Consider the following 18,963-nt stretch of genomic DNA (forward strand, 5'->3'; position numbering starts at 1 on the left):
ATGTGGCATGCACATGTTATGGCAAACAGGAGGAGGAGGAATGTTGCTGGGGCGGATGACATTACTCAGGTGATTCATCATATGGTGGACGCGATGCAGCCCATTGCAGCGTAACCCAGGGCCATAGTCGCACTTGCTCGCCCGATAACTATGGAGGACTTCAAGAGACATAAGCCCTATAAATTCACGGGCAAGGCCACTCCTGACAAAGTAGATGCTTAGCTCATGAAATGTGAGAAGATATGCAAGGTGATCGAATGTACTGATGCACAGAAACTCTCATTCGTCACATTCTTACTGGTGGCGGATGCTGAGTATTGGTGGCAAGGGATGCAGCAGCTGATGCAGACCCGGGTAGAGGAGGTAACCTGGACTTCCTTCAGGATGAGGTTCCTGGAGAAATACTTCCCTGACAATGCCACACATGAGAGGAAGCTAAGTTCCTCACATTCCAGTAGGAGAACGTGATTGTGCAGGCATACACAGACAAGTTTGAGTACTCGGCGAGATTCTACTCGTCCACTGTCATGGAGGAATGGAGATGCCAGAAGTATGAGGGCGAGATGAAACATGATCTTCAAAGATTCCTCATACCTTTGAGGATCAGAGAGTTCCCGGTCTTGGTGAAGCAGGCCAAGGCAGTAGAGCAGCTGGAGATGGGGCCCAACAGGGTGGCGCGGTCACAGAAAACCCTCGTAGGTACTCGACAACAGAAGAAACCCTATAGCAAACCACAATCTTCAGCCAGGAAACTGCAATGTTACAATTCGGGGGATAACATGTCAAGAGGGACTGCCCAAAACCCTCTAGCAGTTCTAGAGGAGGATCTAGAACTGGCAAGTGTTATGTATGTGAACAGACTTAACATTTTGCATGTCATTGCCCTAACAATAAACTAGTAAGAGGTGCACCAGCCAAGAAACCAGTTGGAGAGCGGCTAGAGCACCAGGGCATGTATTTGTCTTGACAACTAGGGATGTCAAAATGGGTCGGGCCCGATGGGCCAGCCCGCCAGCCCGCCAGCCCGACCAAAATAGCATGGGCTGGGTCAAAAAATTCAGCCCGCCAACCCGAGACAACCCGCGGGTCGAATGAGTTAATAATTCATAAAAAGCACGTGTAGTGCAGCGGCAATGGTGTTGTGTTTAATTTTTTCGAACTCTTTTCTCTACTCTGCCAGACAGTCATTCCTAACATTACACTCTCTTCTCTTCTCCTCCACTCCATTCCACCCGCGTTTTGGGAAATCAGAAGAGACCAATCGCGTTTCTCCTCCACCCATGTCACTGACAAGGAAACACGAATGTAGACTACAGGCCATTCACAACGTCTCCATCGGATTGCGATTCACGAAGGCAGAGCGTAGTGAACGGAGAACGTAGAGCCACCATTGGACTACGATCCACGATGATTCCGACCGCCACGACCACCGCGAAGACAAGTTTGTTTGTAATTTGAGTTCTGGTTCCTTTTTTTTATTTGTGACCTAAATTTATGATTTTCGTAACCCTAAAATTCGTTTCCCATAATTGGAGGTTATGGTGTATGTGTGGTTGTTGTTGTTGCGACTTGCCCTTCTTTGGACCCATTTTGTGAATCGTAATTGCTGGTGTTGCTTAAAATTTTCCCCAATTTCAGTTTCGTAGTTGTTTCAATTTTCCCCAATGAAGATGGAAGAAGAAATAATTAAGGCCGAATCATGGACTATTAACGAGATATAAATCTGGACACATGTGAAAATAAATAGGCGGGCCAGCCCGCCAGCCCGCAGGCCAATTTTCAACAACACAACCTATTTTCCCCTTACGGGCCAGCCTGACCCGACCCGTTTAAAATGGGTCAAAATAGGGTGGGGTTGGCCCGTTTTGACACCCTTATTGACAACCATTGAGGTGACACAGTCAAGTAACCTGGTGCAGACTATTTGTTTATTGTTTAATCATGAGGTTGTGGTGTTGTATGACTCAGGAGCTACCCATTCATTCGTATCTAATGAATGTGTGAGGAGGCTCGGGCTTGTGATTCGAGAGCTGGGGTGCGAGTTGATAGTTGTGACACTAGCGTCTGGCGAGGTATCCACCACTTCTGTTTGTGTGGGATGCCTTATGGAGGTGGTAGGCCGCAGGTTCAAGGTGAATCGCATTTTCTTGCCAATGGAGGGTCTGGACGTGATTCTTGGAATGGACTAGTTGTCAAGCAACCATATTGTCATCGATTACGGACGACATAGAGTAGTATTCCCAAATACAGAAGGATTGGGGCTTATATCGTCTAATCAGGCGATGAAGGAGATAGAAGCTGGAGCTACTTGCTTCATGATAGTGGCTCAAGTAGAGAAAAAGAGTACAATTGAGCAGATATAAAGCATACCAATGGTGGATGAGTATGCAGATGTCTTCCCAAATGAAATTCCAGAACTTCAGCCAAGTAGGGATGTGGATTCAACTATTGTTCTCACCCGTGGAGCTGGCCCAGTCTCGATGGCACCGTACAGGATGACACCGACAAAATTAGCTGAGTTGAAAAAGCAGATTGAGGACCTACTTGAGAAGAAGTTCATCAAACCAAGTGCATCACCCTAGGGAGCACCTGTACTATTGGTGAAGAAGAAGGATGGCAGTTCAAGGTTGTGTGTTGATTACCGTCAACTGAACAAGTTGACTATCAAGAACAAATACCCACTGTCAAGAATTGATGACTTGCTGGATCAGTTGAGAGGAGCAACAATGTTCTCCAAGATTAACTTGAGGTCTGGATATCATCAGATCTTGGTCAAGCCTGAGGATGTGCAGAAGACAACTTTCAGGTGACGATATGGACACTACGAATATGTGGTGATGCCATTTGGGGTGACGAACGCTCCTACAATTTTCATGGACTACATGAACAGGATCTTGGGTCATGTGATCTCAGCCCGGGGGATAGTAGTGGACCCGACTAAGATTGAGATAGTGGTGAAGTGGGAGAGGCCCCAAACAGTTACAGAGGTGTGGATTTTTTGGGTTTAGCAGGGTATTACAGGTGGTATACGTGAGCAGATAATATTGCAGGTGGGTCTAGGAGGCATAGAGCCAGAGCGGGGCTAGACTTGGGAGACAGATTTTCTCAGAGTTTTTATATTATTTTTATGATTTCAAATAAATTGTAATCATTGATATTACTAGACTTTTGGATAATTATAATAATATTTATTATTATGGATTTTGGATTATTGTTAAGGTAATGAAAGTTTAAAATTTCACGCATTTTTGGGGAAATGATATTTCATTGAATGCAATTTAATTAGATTTCTTTATTTTAATATTTAAATCCGTAATATCTGGTCGGGATGTTACACCCTTGGTGTGATAGTTTTCACCCCCCACCTCGCCATGAAATTCCCATAACCGTCACGAGATATCCTCATAGTACACGGAGATCAACGAGTAGCTAGAGAATGCTACATGGCTAGCCTAAAACTACCTTACCCTCCCATGACAACCCACAATATAGAAGTAACTTTGGAAGGATCAGCCTTGGTCGGGGATGAACTCGACCCCGGTTATATAAGAGGAGGCAGTACTTATAATTTATATGTATTAAATTTTGAATTGTCGGGTTAGACAATTAACGAAGATTAATCACTTTTTCATAGTTTATTAATATATATATATATATATATATATATATATATATATTAATATACATGTCTTAAAATTTCATGAATATTTGCCAACTATAGTTTGTATTTTGTGTAATTTGAAAACTAATGCGAAATGTTGAAAAAATTTCGTAACATATGTTTAAAATTGATACATAGCAATAAACAAAGTCCACAAGGTTGTAACTCATGATGTTTAAGGCGACCAATGGGTAGACCGATAAGAGTTTCACAGAATTGCCACTACTGTTGAATTTATTGCTTCTAGATGGAAATACACTACATGCTCGCAACTATGATGCCAACAAAATTCTTTGTTTGATGGGTATGGAGTATAAAAATATACATGCATGTCCTAATGATTGCAAAATATATAGGAAATAATTTGAATGGTTGAAAAAATGTCTGAAGTGTGGGTTATCACGGTTCAAGTGGAAAAACAATAGTGAAGATAATGGTGAGATAGAAATGGATGATCCCACTTTGAAATTACTTTAATGCCTTCTGATCATACCCAGACTTAAGCGTTTGTTTGTAAACCCAAAAGACGTTAAAAACCTTATATGACATGCATATAAGAGAAGATGTGATAGACTGCTTCAGCATCCAACTGATTAGGAATTCCCATCCTTTAGTCAAGAATGGAGAAATCTTCAGTTTGGTTTAACTATTGATGGAACGAATCCATTTGGTAATTTAAGTATCAACCACAATATCTAGTCTATCATATTATTCATTTATAACTTATCTCCTAGATTGTTCATGAAGAGAAAGTACATCATGTTGTCTATGATGATATTTGATCCAAGGTAGCTTGGAAATGATATAAATGTTTATCTCAATCAACTATTTTAAGACTTGAAGTTGTTATGGGTTGACAGGGTTGAAATATTTGATGTTTCTTTCTTATGAAACTTTCATGATGCATGCAGTGTTATTCTGCACCATCAATGACTTCCCAGGTTATAGTAATTTGTCAGGGTACATTGTCAAGGGTCATAAAGCATGCCCTATATGTGAAGAAAACATTGTAGCTCATCAATTGAAACACAAAAGTAAGACAATATATTTGTGCCATCGAAGAGTTTTACAATCTAATCATCCTTATCAAATGTCAAATAAAACATTTAATGGTCATTAAGAGAATGACGATGCACCAATTCCATTGACTAGGCTTCAAATTCATGAAAAAGTTAATAAAGTACATCATGTCTTCGGGACAATGTCAAAGAAGTCATTTGTAATGAGCCTTTGGAAGAAAAAAATCAATATTTTTTTATCTTCCATATTGGTCAAAGTTTGAAGTTAGACATTGCATAGATGTAATGCTTGTAGAGAAGAATGTGTGTGGTACCTTGATTGGTATACTTCTTAACATTCAAGAAAAGAAAAAGATGGAGTAAATGCTCCTTTGGATTTTCTTCAAACAAAGATCGAAGAAGACTTGGTACCAAGGGAGGTTGGTAACCGTACTCCCACCCCCAACCCCCACATGTTCCACTAGAGATAAGTTTTTCCTTTGTCTAAAGAGTGTTAAGGTACCATAGTGATACTCTTCAAATATTTAGAGTTTATTGTTGATGCACTACTTGAAGCTTGTTAGCCTAAAGTCTCATGATTGCCACATATTAATAAAACAATTATTACTAGTGGCTATTCATGGTATTTTACCAAAAAATGTTACACAAACTATAACTCGTTTGTGTTCATTTTCCTTTTCAATTTGGGGTAAAGTCATTGATCCTGTAAAGTTAGATGAACTTTAAGGTGAGATTGTTATCATCTTCTGTCAACCAGAGATGTTTTTCATTCCATCTTTCAATGGTTGTGATTGAAAGGTGTATTGTTGAAGAAAGTATTGAGTTTTATCCAAAGTACATGACAAAAGAAAGTCCAATAGGAGTTCCTGTGAAGAAATTTTGCAAGCACATCTATACATCCTTAACAACACATATGAGGTCATCCTGTACTTATCTGTACACAAAGCCATTGTGAAAGAGAACAACCAGAGACTTTAAGAGAAATGGCAATTGATGGAGCATAATAGAACATTTATGCCTTGGTTTAAAGTTGAGGTTTTGAAAGATTCAAAATCTTTTGAGACTTTGACGTGGCTAGCAAATGGATTGAGGTTTGGTTTCCTATGTTGTATAGCTTTTAAAATTAATAATTTCACATTTTATACAAAGTCTTTGGATGATAAAAATACAATACAAAATAGTGGAATTAGTCTTGAAGTCGAGCCGGTACAATTTTCCACATCCAAAAATCAAAATCCTACATTTGGATTAATGATGTACTATGGTATAATAGAAGAGATCTAGCAGGTTGACTATCTTATGTTTACTACTCCAATGTTCTAATGTAAGTGGGTTCAGTGAGAGTGGTGTCACAATGGATGAATTAGGTATGAATCTAGTTGATTTTTGGAAGGTGGGTTATCAAGACAAGCCCTTTATCAGGGCACAATAAGCATATAAGGTTTTTTATGTAAAAGATGTTGTCTTTGAAATTGATATGTCGTTCTTCATGGCAAAAAAAAATTGTGTTAATGAAGAGAATCTGAGTAATCTTCATATTGTTGACACTCATCCCTTTAAAATAGTGATACATTTTGATGAAGACCCTCTAGTTGATGATATACATGCAATTCGAGAAGATCACAATGAGGGAATATACATATGAGTAGTCTACAACTTGTCTATGAATTTCATATTCTTGTATAATTTTTTGTGTTTTATTAAATAATATGTCCTATGTTATTTTTTATGTTTTTTATTAATGTTTTGTGCTTGTTTCTTTTAACAGAGATATGGCTTACCATTAAAATTCATCAAGGGATGAAGGACCTTCTAGGAGACCTATCAGAGGAGCCATTAGCTTGACACAAATCTTAAATAGAAGAGTTAGTGGTGAGAAGACACCTATGGATGTTGACATCATCATTAATGTGGCTTCATGTCTATATGTGGATGTGTTCAATAGCTACTTAGGAGTATTGGCATGTGATAGGATTTTCATCCTTATTCTATCTTTTCATCTTGTGTCTGAGGTTGATCAAAACATAATTTGGTAGAATTTATTGGTAACTTAATTAATGTTATTGAATTTATAGTTTGATTATATTGATACTTCCTAAATAAAAGTAATGTGCATTTTTTCTTTTATTGTAGATGACATTTGATATTCCAAATGTAGCAAATTTAAAAAATAAATGTCTTTCTTTAGTCGCCCTTAAATTTTGTGGGTTTAAGAAAAAACTGACGTCTAGATACATGTTTGGATATAAAATGGTGAAAATCTCTATTCTAGATATAAGGAAAATCATGAAGAAGCATGACGTCAATTTGTTAATATTCTTTTATCAAGGGTTGGAAGGTTACTTTACTTTAAATCATTCATTTCTCAATTGATAAGTGAGTAAAATTTAAACTAATTCATGAGATGGATCTTATATGTTGTATGATGTTAGGAAAAAAGCCCAAAGGATCAACGCTCAAAATAAAAACCTACACATATTATCTCATGGTGCGTATAGAAAACTTGAAGAAAGGATCTTGAAAGAAAAGCAAAAATCAAGGCCCCACCTTCTGAGGATGATGTTGTTCAACCTCCTTCACCACTATGGCGTCATGAAAAGTGGAAACTAGCTCGTATACGATCATTAAGCTCCTTACACCTGACACCGCACAACAATATCAGAAAAAAATTGTAAGATATAATTTTTCTTTAAATAATATTATCATTTTATACATGTTAGATGTTAAATTTTTGTTGTTATGTTGTAGGACTCCTTGGTTAAACAAAGCTCCCAAGGTACTTTTACACCTAAAGGTCATCATGAAATACTTGCTACTGCAATTGGATAGCCTGAGAACTCTGGATATGCGTGTGTTGTTGGATCAGGAGTCAACATTCGCCACTATTTTAGAGGCTTTCATTGTTATTCTTTTAGCACACAAAGTGCTGAGATTTTACAAAGGCTGAAGTAGCAAATCACTTCGAGTATCAAACTGCAACTTATAATGAAATCACTAAACAAGTGACTAAGAGGGTTATCCAACAAGTTTATTAGCAGTTCGTTAGTTATGTCATATGTCCACAAGTATCTCATACACCAAAACCTTTTCTGCCTTCGACGCTTAAAATTAACAATCATTTTATGCTAAGTTATGAATTGAATAGTTGTTCTTTGATAAAATAACTTTAACATTGGCTTTGACATGTAGAAATGAAAAGGGGAGTTGTTCAGTTCCACTCCAATCAGAAGATGACATTAATGAAACTCGCCAATGTCAACTATGTGTTGAGTATGGTCAAGGGAGGACATTAGTGGCCCATGGAAAAGTATTTGAGGCAACCACATTTGTTCATGGTATGCAACTGTCGGACACTATCATTAAGGTCACGGTAGAGGAAGTTCTCATGGGAGGATCTTTAGTTCTTGTTCCAACAGATAAGATATATATTATGGCACATCTTAGCACACATGACTTTGATGCTTGGAGATTTGATGAAGATATTGCATAAGCAAACTTGATGAAGATATAAAGTCTTAATAAATTGATGAAGATTTGAAGAAATGGTGTGTTGATCAAGCTTGATGTGTCCTTAATCTAGCTTTCCCATGAAGATCTTGAAGCTTCAAGATTAGAACTTAACATGAAGACAATTTGATAGAGTATATGTATCTTGTGTCTGGTTGCAGTCTTTTAACCTGTTAAATGAGTTTTTAACATATTAATTGGGTAGATGCTATAGTTTTTGTCATTAACATATTCAATCAGCTAAATTAACTTTTAATTAGTTATTTTCACTTTAGTTAAATGAAATCAACAGATTAAACAAATAAATCAACCTATTGAATCAACAGATTAAACAAATAAATCAACCTATAAAGTCTGGTTTTTAAAGAGAGTTGTAATCATGGTGGATTGTGTCAAACTTTTGATATAATGGATTGTCAGGCTATGTTGTCATGATAAACTAGACATAGCTCATTTTTTAGTGAACCAGTATAAAACTCTGTGTACACTTGTTTGATCTTTCTCTCCTTATTTGTTCCTTGATAAAAAGTTTCAAGAAATCTATTTAAAGCAATCTTTACTGTATTCTTGTATTTGATATAATATGAAGTTGTACTTTTGTTTGTATTACTAATTGGAATTAATCCTAATGTGTTGTTAAAACTTTCTGAGTTTATCATTAATTTCGTTTTTCTACATAATTTGTCAATGTTTCAATTTCTAGTTTTAGTGTTTTAATCAATTGAAAAAGTATTTCTTTGTCTGATTGACTCTCTATTTAATGAAATCAACTTGTTAACTCTGTTTTAAATCGATTGAAAATGCATGTTCTAGAAGGATATTTACAAGATTAAAAAGAACTAAAGTTATAGAAAAGGCCCATTTAACACCCCTTTCTTGGCTAATTATTTCTTTTACTAATTACAACACATGCATTTCAATTTTTCCTCGTCTGGCCTAAGGATTTTATTGAATTTATATCTAACCTCATGGTATGGACTCTTAAACCCTACATTACTTTATTTTATGTTTCCATGTTTTTTATCTTCATACTTAAATTGTTTTTCATGTGACAATAGTCGCACTGAGAGGAAAGTCCTAGACCTACAAAGAAGCCTTCTATACCTATGGACAATTCTCTTGGTGTATTACAACAACTTGTCGACACCATAAGCAGTGAGCAGATGATATTTTAGTAGGATTTTGTTGCATTTAGGAAAGATAGTGAAATCCCATTGTATTTATATAAGGAAGATATCTTAGAACTTGCGGCGGGAAAAATTGAATATTACACTTATTTAGTTATGAATGATGTAAGTCTCTAAACCATTCTTTATATTTAATTGATTTATCTAGTTAGTTATATTAAATCAATGTTTTGTTAAGGTATATGTTTGGTATCATTAAGAATGTAGGGTTGAGTGTTATATACGGGTTCATGGACCCCTATCTCATTCATTTTGGCAATAAGTTTGATGACACCCAAACATTGTTGATATCGCACAGCGGAATGTTTAACGTTTAGACAAAAACCAAGAGGGGGTGAATTGTTTTTTAATATTAAAATTAATACTTTAAAATTTTTCTGAAAATTTACCGATTAATTTAATATTAGTTACTTTAAATGCAGCAGTAGATACAATAAAGAGATAGGGAACAAGATTTAACACAAGTATTTATACTAGTTCAGATCAAAAGATCCTACGTTAGGTGTTAATCTTTTTAAACAGAGAGATTAACTCAATCACTAAAAATATCATATTACAAACAAATAACAAAAGAATAGGGAAAAGAAAACACCTCTCTTGAAGACACAAGAGATGAACAACCTTTCTCTGAATCACACAGAGAACTTGACCTAGCTTTCCTAGCAACAGTAGCAACACTCAATCTTCTAGAAACCCCCTTAGGAAAAGTTATCGTTCTACCCACACTAAGTTTTTCAAAGTTCTTTTAAGAACACTGAGAGAACTTTTTTTGCAATCACAACACTAGCACTATAGCTTCTCAAAAAGGTGATTTCGAAGTTGAACTGCAGTTCTTTAAATAGGAGTTTCGAAAATTAGGTTAAAAACTGAACAAAAATATTCCAACTACCAAGGATAATTGATTATCATTAAGGATAATCAATTATTCCAGTAGGTTTTCTAAAAACAAATTTTAAACAAGATAATCGATTATTCTAAGGGATAATCGATTACTCTAGTATGATTTTGAAAAATGAAAGTTTGCACAGATAATCCATTATCATTCACTACAGTTTTTCCAAAAATGAGAGAACCTTGAGAGACAAAGTTTATGCGGCTGATTCTAAGTTAAGTGAAACTACTCTACAACAATACTTAATTTATTTTACAAGATAACTTTAAACATTTAACATTTTGTCTTCATTCTTGCTTGATCATCATTCAAAATCTTTAGGCTTCCTTCTTTTGCTAACAACATACATCACCAAGTCTCCCCTAAAGCATCTCAAACAGGTAATACATTGGTAATAACCTCAATCTAATGAATTTTCTTTATTATATAGGAGTATCATAAAACATTCCATTTTTTCATAGTTCATTTGGTTGACATAGCATGTTGTCAGGAGATCAACTACTACAACTAAAATGCTTCAATGGTTGTCCCTCCAGTTTTTTTTTTTTGGTCCATATATAATTGTTTGATTCCTTTTCTTCCTCAACTATTTATAATTATTTGATATATTGTAGTGTCATAAAGAAACCAACTTATATGAGTGTGATTACTATGTTATGCAATGGATAACAACCATTATTCGTGCTCGTATTACAAGTGATTGGGAAACGATAATAATTTAATTGAATCAAATACTTTGCAACTTTTCCTTTTGATATACTAATAGAAATTATTGTCTTCTTGTACAAATTCAACATTCTCACACCAATGCACAAGAAGTCGATAGAATATGTAAGGAAAGCTTGTGCAAAATATATACTACAAATGTATAATAATGAGTAATTAGGATGTGAAATATTTACTTGTACATTATTTAAAGTGCAATGATATAAAATTGTCATTCATATACTGTTGTATATAGATTTTGTCTATTGGTTCTAGTTATTTTCTTTTTGTCCAGGTTTGTTATGTAGGTAGAAACAAAAACAAAAAAATAAAGTATTTGAAAAAAAAGGTCTACTTTAGGCTTCGATTATTACCAAAATCGAAGCATAAAGAGGGGATTAGGCTTCGATTTTGAAAATAACTGAAGCCTAATCGCTTTCTGATTTTAAAACTAATTTAAACTTAAGAGGATTAGGCTTTTGTTATTTAGAGAATCGAAGCCTATTCTCCCCTTAAATTTAAATTATTTTCAAAATTAGAAAGGGATTAGGCTTCGATTATTAAAAGAATGGAAGTGATTTCCTTTATTTGTTTTATTTTCCATCTTTTTTTTATTGTTTTATGCTTTAGTTTTGAAGGCAATTGAAGCCTAATACCCAAGTTTATGCTTTGATTTAAAACCCAAGCCAAAATATCCTTTTCTTTTTATTTCGTTTGGATATACTTCTATTGTAGAAATTGATTAGAATGTGAAAAGTAATTGGTGCCAAAACCCTTCCTTACACTAGTGTATGTCATATGACTAACTCTATTCAAACTAGTTATGTTGGAGCAATAGAATAAGCCTTAGAAACTGTATTTCAATGTTTAGAGCTAATCAACATTGCTTATGTAGACCCTCCACCTTGAAAACCATGAACCTTGAATGCAACAATAATGACAACACAAGCCATGGTTAGTGGCTGGTATCAACCATTGTTCGAATTAGGGAAAAGATTAAAAGGGATTATGAAGTTTCTTGAGCTTATAAAGAATAAGAATTGTGGTGGATGATGGTATAAGTTCACTAAGGTTGATAAAAAGAAAATAGTTGAGGAACAGAAAGAATTGAGGTTGGCTCGTCGAGGGAACAAAAAGTATAAAATTGAGAGAATTCCTATTTGTGACCTTATTAAAGTTTCCAAAATAAAGGACTAATAAATACAAATAAAATGGCTATGACTAAAGAAAAACAAGATGTTGAAGATCATGCCAACCTCGTGTATCCATGCAACTCCCATGTGGAGCTTCACCAATGGAAGATTAACAATTTTTTCTTATGGTTGTTAATTCACTTTAAAAGTAATTGTAACACAAATTGTTAAGACTATGCCTATGACTTTTGTTTAAGTTTTTGTGAAGAGCTTGCATGTCACATTTCAGAATATTATAGGAATGAAATGTAGCTTAAACTTTTGAATTATTGTCTTTATTTCCCTCTCTCTTATTTCATGTAGTCTTAACCTTTTTATCTTCTTTATTTATTCATGTTAACTCTGAAATTGGAGATATTAAAATAATCATTATTAAAATAGGAATGCTAGCATCTTATGCTACAATCTTGATCATTCCATTTAAATTGGAGATATTAAAATAGTCATTATGAAAATGGGAATGTTAGCATCCTATGCTACAATTTAGATCATTCCATTTATCAAGGTAATGAAAATGACGATAATTTTGAAACTCCATGTTAGTTGAAGAAGTTAGTTGAGCAAGAAGATCGAATAATTCAACCTCATGGGGAAGAAATTAAAATGATATATCTTAGAAATGGAGATGACAAAAAAGAAGTCAAAGTTGGTATTGTTATAAAAAGGGATGAACAAGACCTATTGATCAAGATTTTGTACTAATTATGTTGGTGTCTTCGCATCAACATATTAAGATATGTTTGAGTTAGATTCTAACATCGTTGAGAACAAATTGACCCTGAATCTAGAATGTCCACCAGTGAAGCAAAAGTTGAGACTGATGAAACTACATGTGTCATTGAAGACATAAGAAGAAGTAAGAAAATAATTCGATGTAGGATTTCTTGCAATGAGAAAGTGTCTTCAATGGATTGCCAATACAATGCATATTCCAAAGAAATATGAAAAAGTCAAGATGTTTGTTGATTATTGGGATTTGAATAGAGTCAATCTTAAGGATAATTTACCATTGTCTCACATAGACATGTTGGTGAATAATACTTCCAAACATGCTTTCTTCTCCTTATGGATGGGTTCTTTTGGGAAAAATAAAGTTAAAATGGCACCTAAAGATGTTGAAAAAATCACATTTTGTTACAAGGTGATGCCATTTGGATTGAAAAATATTAGGCAACATATCACATGGTGACTTTGTTCCATGAAACGACTCACAAAGACAAAAGAAAACCATATTGTATATTTACAAAAAAATTGTTCGATCATTTAAGGAAATGTGAGATTCAGTTAAATCATGATAAATGAACCATTGGGGTAAAATTTAGCAACTTGTCAAGCTTCATTGTAATTGAAAGAAGCATAGAGGTTGATCTTGATAAAAGTGCGAGAATTTATGAAAAATATGAGTTAGTAGCTCTATCATGGATGCTTAGAATACATTTCTTCATATTGGACTTAATGAATAAGTGTATATGTCATTTTCCTCATGGGTTTTTTGTTGCCTCTTGTGGGAAAGTGTAGATTGCAAAAATCTTTGTATGGTTTTCGTTAGGTCCCTCGCAACCATTCTTTAAGCTTACTTTTACCTTGAGTTCATTTGGCTTTGTTCAATCCTATACTAATTACTTGTTCTCTCTTGAATGCTATGGTATCATTCTTTGTATATGTTGATCACTTTATCATTGTTGAAAATGATTTTACAAATATTTCTAATTTCAAACCTTATCTTATTATATTTCATAAGATAGAATCAAGAGTGCTGAATTATTTTATTGGTATTGAGATTGCTATCTATATTTACGGGTTTTTTATTATAAATTTGCCACGTTCTAAGTGAAATTTTTTCTTTTTCTTTTGTAATTTGTATTAATAACCGTGTACCAGTGTTTGGTGTATGCATAGGAGATAATTTAGTGTTTTCATTCACTACCAAAAAATATAATTATAGTAGGGGTTAATTATTGGGGGTTATAATAACCTCCACTAAGAGATATACATAGGAGAGGTTTTATAAACCCTCTTTAAATAAAAGGGGTTTTTAAAGAAACCCCAGTAAAATTTTGTAATTTCTTAATTTCTTAAAGTTTTAATTTGGTTAAGCTTACGAAACTTTTTCGCTTTCGGGATAGAAGGTGTCTCTGACTGAGTGGCTCAACGGCTTACAAAAGTCTTACGTTCAAAACAAAGAAGCAGATGCCTCTCGTTGCTCAAGGTAAACCGTGTACCTCTCACTCCATCATTTTCGTCTTTTTCTTTCATTTTCATTTTCAACTCATTGGCTTTCGATTTCATTTTCGTTTTTGTCTCAATGGCTTTCGATTTCATCTTTGTCTCTCTAATTTCATCTCTTTCAATTTCAATTTCAATTTCGATTTCGATTTCAACTCGGTGGCTCACTCCTATGAGTGTTAGATTCTGCCCTTGGAGGAAGACATTCTCTCTTTTGATTTCATCGTTTTCCTTGAAATCAGGTAAAACCGTGCTTTCAATTTTGTCGTTCTTACAATTTCGTTGTTCGTCTCTATGCTTTCATTTTCATCTCAGTTCAATTTCGTGTCTCTGATTTCATGATTTCATAGTGCCTCTCACCATTCTCACCATGAACATGTTTGTTTGTTTTGCCCTAACTTCTCTGATTTTATTTTGTGGTTATCCTGATTGTTTTAGGTTCTACTGATTTTCCTGAGTTGGTTTCGCCATTTTCCTGAATAGTATTTAAATAGGTTCTGATGTAATATGTGTCGTAACTTGTGTTGTAGAGGTATTAGCCAATGACCATTTTACTTCTTAATATGTTTGAAGAATAAATAATGTTTGAGTTTGGGTTCATAGTTTAAGTTCATTCACTCATGTAATTACACCCTTTTTATGTTTGAGTTACTTATTTATAATGTGTGTGTTTAAGAAGTGGAAGTGTGACATGGTTTGAAGGTAAAAAAGTGAATATGATTATTGGACTATAGCAGGTGTAGAAAGTCCTAGAAATCTAGTTTTCTGATTTGTGTTTCTTTATGTTCCTCTTATTGATCACTAATCCAATGGAACTCAGAAAAGGGTTAATGTTGTTGTTTTTGTTGATGGAGTACGTTTGTTGCAATGTTGAAGCAAAGTGTTTGAAGGGATATAATGTAGCTTTAGCTTCCTATTATGTGAGTACAGGGTTGTCCTTGGATGATATAACACACTTGATGAAATCAAGTGTTGTGTCCAATTCTGACGATATAATAAGCTACAATAAAGACAAAATATTCAATAAAAATGTCTTCTACTTTGATAGAATCAATGTTCCATTTCCCTGTGATTGTATCAGTGATGAGTTTCTGGGGCATGTGTTTGTGTACTCAGCTACTGAAGGTGACACCTATGATTTGATTGCCAAAGTGGAATATGTCGATCTCACCACTGTTGAGCTTTTGAGGAGATTCAACAGTTATGGCCAAAATGGTATACCAAAAAATGCCAAGGTTAATGTCACGGTCAATTGTTCTTGTGGGAACAGTCAGGTTTCACAAGACTATGGTTTGTTTATTACATATCCACTCAGACCTAGCAATAATTTGAATGATATTGCTAGCGAGGATCATCTTGATGCATAGTTGCTGCAAAATTATAATCCTGGAGTCAATTTCAGCAAAGAGAGTTGAATTGTTTTCATTCCAAGAAGAGGTATGCTCTTCTCTTACATCATGTTAGTAATGTATTTTGACATTGAAAAAATTTAGATATAGTTGTATACTTCTACTGATGTTTTCCAATGTTTTGGAGTTTTGTTTTGGCAAACTTTTATTGTAAACCTTCTGATGTAAATTACAAGAAAAAAATTCAACAACTCTGATCAAATTATCTTTCTTTTGGTATTATCAGCATGTTGGGGGTAAAAACAATCACTTTGTTCTTGTTCAAAGCATTTTGGATAACCTTTTATGCATTTGCGTGACGTTTTAATTTTGTTTAAACTTGCCAGATCAATTTGGAGAGTATGTTCCCTTGCACCCTAGGTGGGTAACTTAGGTTGTCTCACCTTTCATGCTGAATTATGCACATACAGTTGAATATTGCTGCATGTTTGATTCTATCTTTTTAACTTTAATTTTCTTTTCCATCTTGCAGAAACACAGGTTTGGCTCTCAAACTTTATAGGGAGTTGGTTATAAGAAGATTATTTTCAGCTTAATGTTCACATAAATAGAGAACACAAAGAAAAAGTCAGTGTCTCAGAACTTAAATTCGCTTCTATATATAAGCAGGTCTAGCTAAGGATGATGTTGCTGGAATATCCATAGCAGGAATATGCGGTCTTCTATTACTAGTAATCTGCATATATGTTAAATTCTTCAAGAAGATGGAAGGAGAGAAACCTAAATTGCCAATAAAATATTCTACGGCATTTTCAACTCAAGATGGTTCTAACGAGAGAAAGTCTTATTGTCATATTTTAAGGTTCTATTTGTAATCACGGTGTTTAGACTTTTAGTATATATATATATATATATATATATATATATATATATATATATATATATATATATATATATATATATATATATATATATATATAAATAAAATATATATTTTGGGAGTGCAAAGATGTTGATACGTTTCTTTTGTTTTTCCTTATCACTATGAATGTCATATAGTAGTTTGTGTTTGAGCTTGTTATATTGTCGTGCTTTAGGAGCCTCACGAACCAAACATATCATACATGACCTTAGGAGTGCACAAATATGTTCTATTTTTTGCTTGGTTGCTTCTTGGCAAAGAGGTCAAGAGTAAAAAAAGAAAGGTGTGTTGTTGAAAGCAACTCATGATTATTCTTCGTTGAAGTAACTGTTATAAAGAATTGTTCTTAAACAATCTATCTTTGCAGATGTTTGCAAAAGAAGTTATGAACTTTGTTGAGCCACAAGGTATCTGGTCAAGGAAGTGTTTGTAATATCAAGTACCGCATTAGAAGGATGTTATTTAATTTTTCATTATGTTTATTTTTCTTATTTAAAACAAATAACATTGTAATGACTTGTTAATTTTAACTTTTACACTTTGTCATATTGTAGACTTTGTTCTTTGTCCCTTTTATAAATGTTATATGCCCAAATTATAATTACCAAAAAATTAAAATCTTTTCCTTTTATAATTTTTCTTTTATTTAAGGATTTATGTATTATTAAAAAATACGAAACAAACAAACAGACAATATTGGAGTTTTTAAATTGTAGGTATTAGTGGATGTTTTGAAAACCTTGACAGTAGTAGGGGTTTTAGAAACCCCTGGGCAGTAGCGGGGTTTTAGAAACCCCTAGCAGTAGCGGGGGTTTTAGAAACCCCTTGCAGTAGCAGAGGTTTTGAAAATCCCTAGCAGTAGCAGGGGTTTCGGAAATCCCAAGTAGTAGTGGGGGTTTCGAAAACCCCAAGAAGTTGTGCTTTTCCAGGGGTTGCTAAAAACCCCCGGTAATCTAATAGTGACGCTGGTTCTTCCAGGAGAATTGCAAACTCCGAGTAAACCCATTAGTGGGGGTTAAAATCCCTGGTAATCTCAAATATAACCCCACTAAAAATAATTATTTTTGTAGTGATTATTTGTCAAAATCTTTTTGAAGAGTGTTTCAAAAAAATATATGTATTTTTTATTTTAATTACACAATATTACTTGTAGTAGTTGGATAACAAAAGATTTTAGCAAAAAATTCAATATTGCATGTTCTGAATTTTTTTATTTTTGTGTTGGGTAATAATTAATTGTCCTCATTCACAACAATTTTAAAAAAGAAATATATAAAATCTTTAAAGATCAAATTTTAAACCAATTTATTTTGGTAAATCATTCCAAAGGTCCCATTTTATAGCGAAATCTCAAGTACGTCCGTCCATTTTTATTTGACTCAATTGAGTCCTTATTTTTGAAAATTCGTTACAATCAATAGTAACAGTGTTAATTATGTGCCACGTGTCAGCACGTGGTTTTTTTTTATTTTTTCTATATTTTTTTAAATTTTTTTTATAATTAAAAAAAAAATTAAAATTTTCATATGTCAATCTGACATTGTGCTATGTGGCAGAAACAGTGTGATGTGGTAGTGGCAGTGCCACGTGTCATTATTGTATGTAAGAAGTCTCAATGTAGTCCCTGTATTTGTTATTTTGTATCAATTTGGTCTCAATTTGATTCAGTTTTAAATAAATTGGGACCAAATTGAGACAAAATAACAAGTTTTTATTTTTAAAGCAACTCTAACATTTATCTATAAATTATAGATATATAAATATTCCATAAACATTTAAATAAATATCAGTGCAAAATATATATTTAAATAAACTTAATTTTGTTAAAAATATCAAATATAATAAAAATACCACTGTAAAATTTATATAAAAATTAAATTTGATACAGGAATGAAATTTGTTAAGTTTTAAAAAAATTAGGACCAAATTGAGACAAAATAACAAATACAAGGACTACATTGAGATTTTTCACATCTAATAGTGACACATGACACTACCACTACCACATCACGTTGTCTCTGCCACATGGCACAATGTCAGATTGACATGTGGCAATTTTAATTTATTTTTTTTAAATTATTAAAAAAATTAAAAAAAATCACGTGCTGAAACGTGACACATAATTAACACCGTTACTGTACAACTAACGGAAAGGAACTGATTGCAACGAATTTTCCAAAATAGGGACTTAATTGAGTCAAATAAAAATGGAGAACCTACTTGAGATCTCGCTACAAAAATGAGAACCTTTAGAATGATTTAATCATTTATTTTCTATTGGTTGTCTTTAGTCATTTATTAT

The 18,963-nt window shown here is 33.7% G+C and overlaps 1 protein-coding gene and 1 pseudogene across 1 annotated transcript; both read left to right on the plus strand.

Moving 5' to 3' along the window:
- On the plus strand, positions 1-2,189 carry LOC114174516 (uncharacterized). The gene is made up of 4 exons (XM_028059352.1): positions 1-69; positions 274-363; positions 477-847; positions 1,748-2,189. Exons 1-4 carry the CDS (start codon positions 1-3, stop codon positions 2,187-2,189), a joined length of 972 nt encoding a protein of 323 aa, XP_027915153.1.
- A 13,010-nt stretch (positions 2,190-15,199) lies between these two features.
- On the plus strand, positions 15,200-15,757 carry LOC146888391 (lysM domain receptor-like kinase 3 pseudogene; annotated as a pseudogene).
- The last annotated feature ends 3,206 nt before the right edge of the window (positions 15,758-18,963 follow it).

The sequence above is a fragment of the Vigna unguiculata genome, chromosome 2, assembly GCF_037176805.1.
Source record: "Vigna unguiculata cultivar grain cowpea cultivar isolate G323 ecotype 2 chromosome 2, ASM3717680v1, whole genome shotgun sequence".
Taxonomy (NCBI): Eukaryota; Viridiplantae; Streptophyta; class Magnoliopsida; order Fabales; family Fabaceae; genus Vigna; species Vigna unguiculata.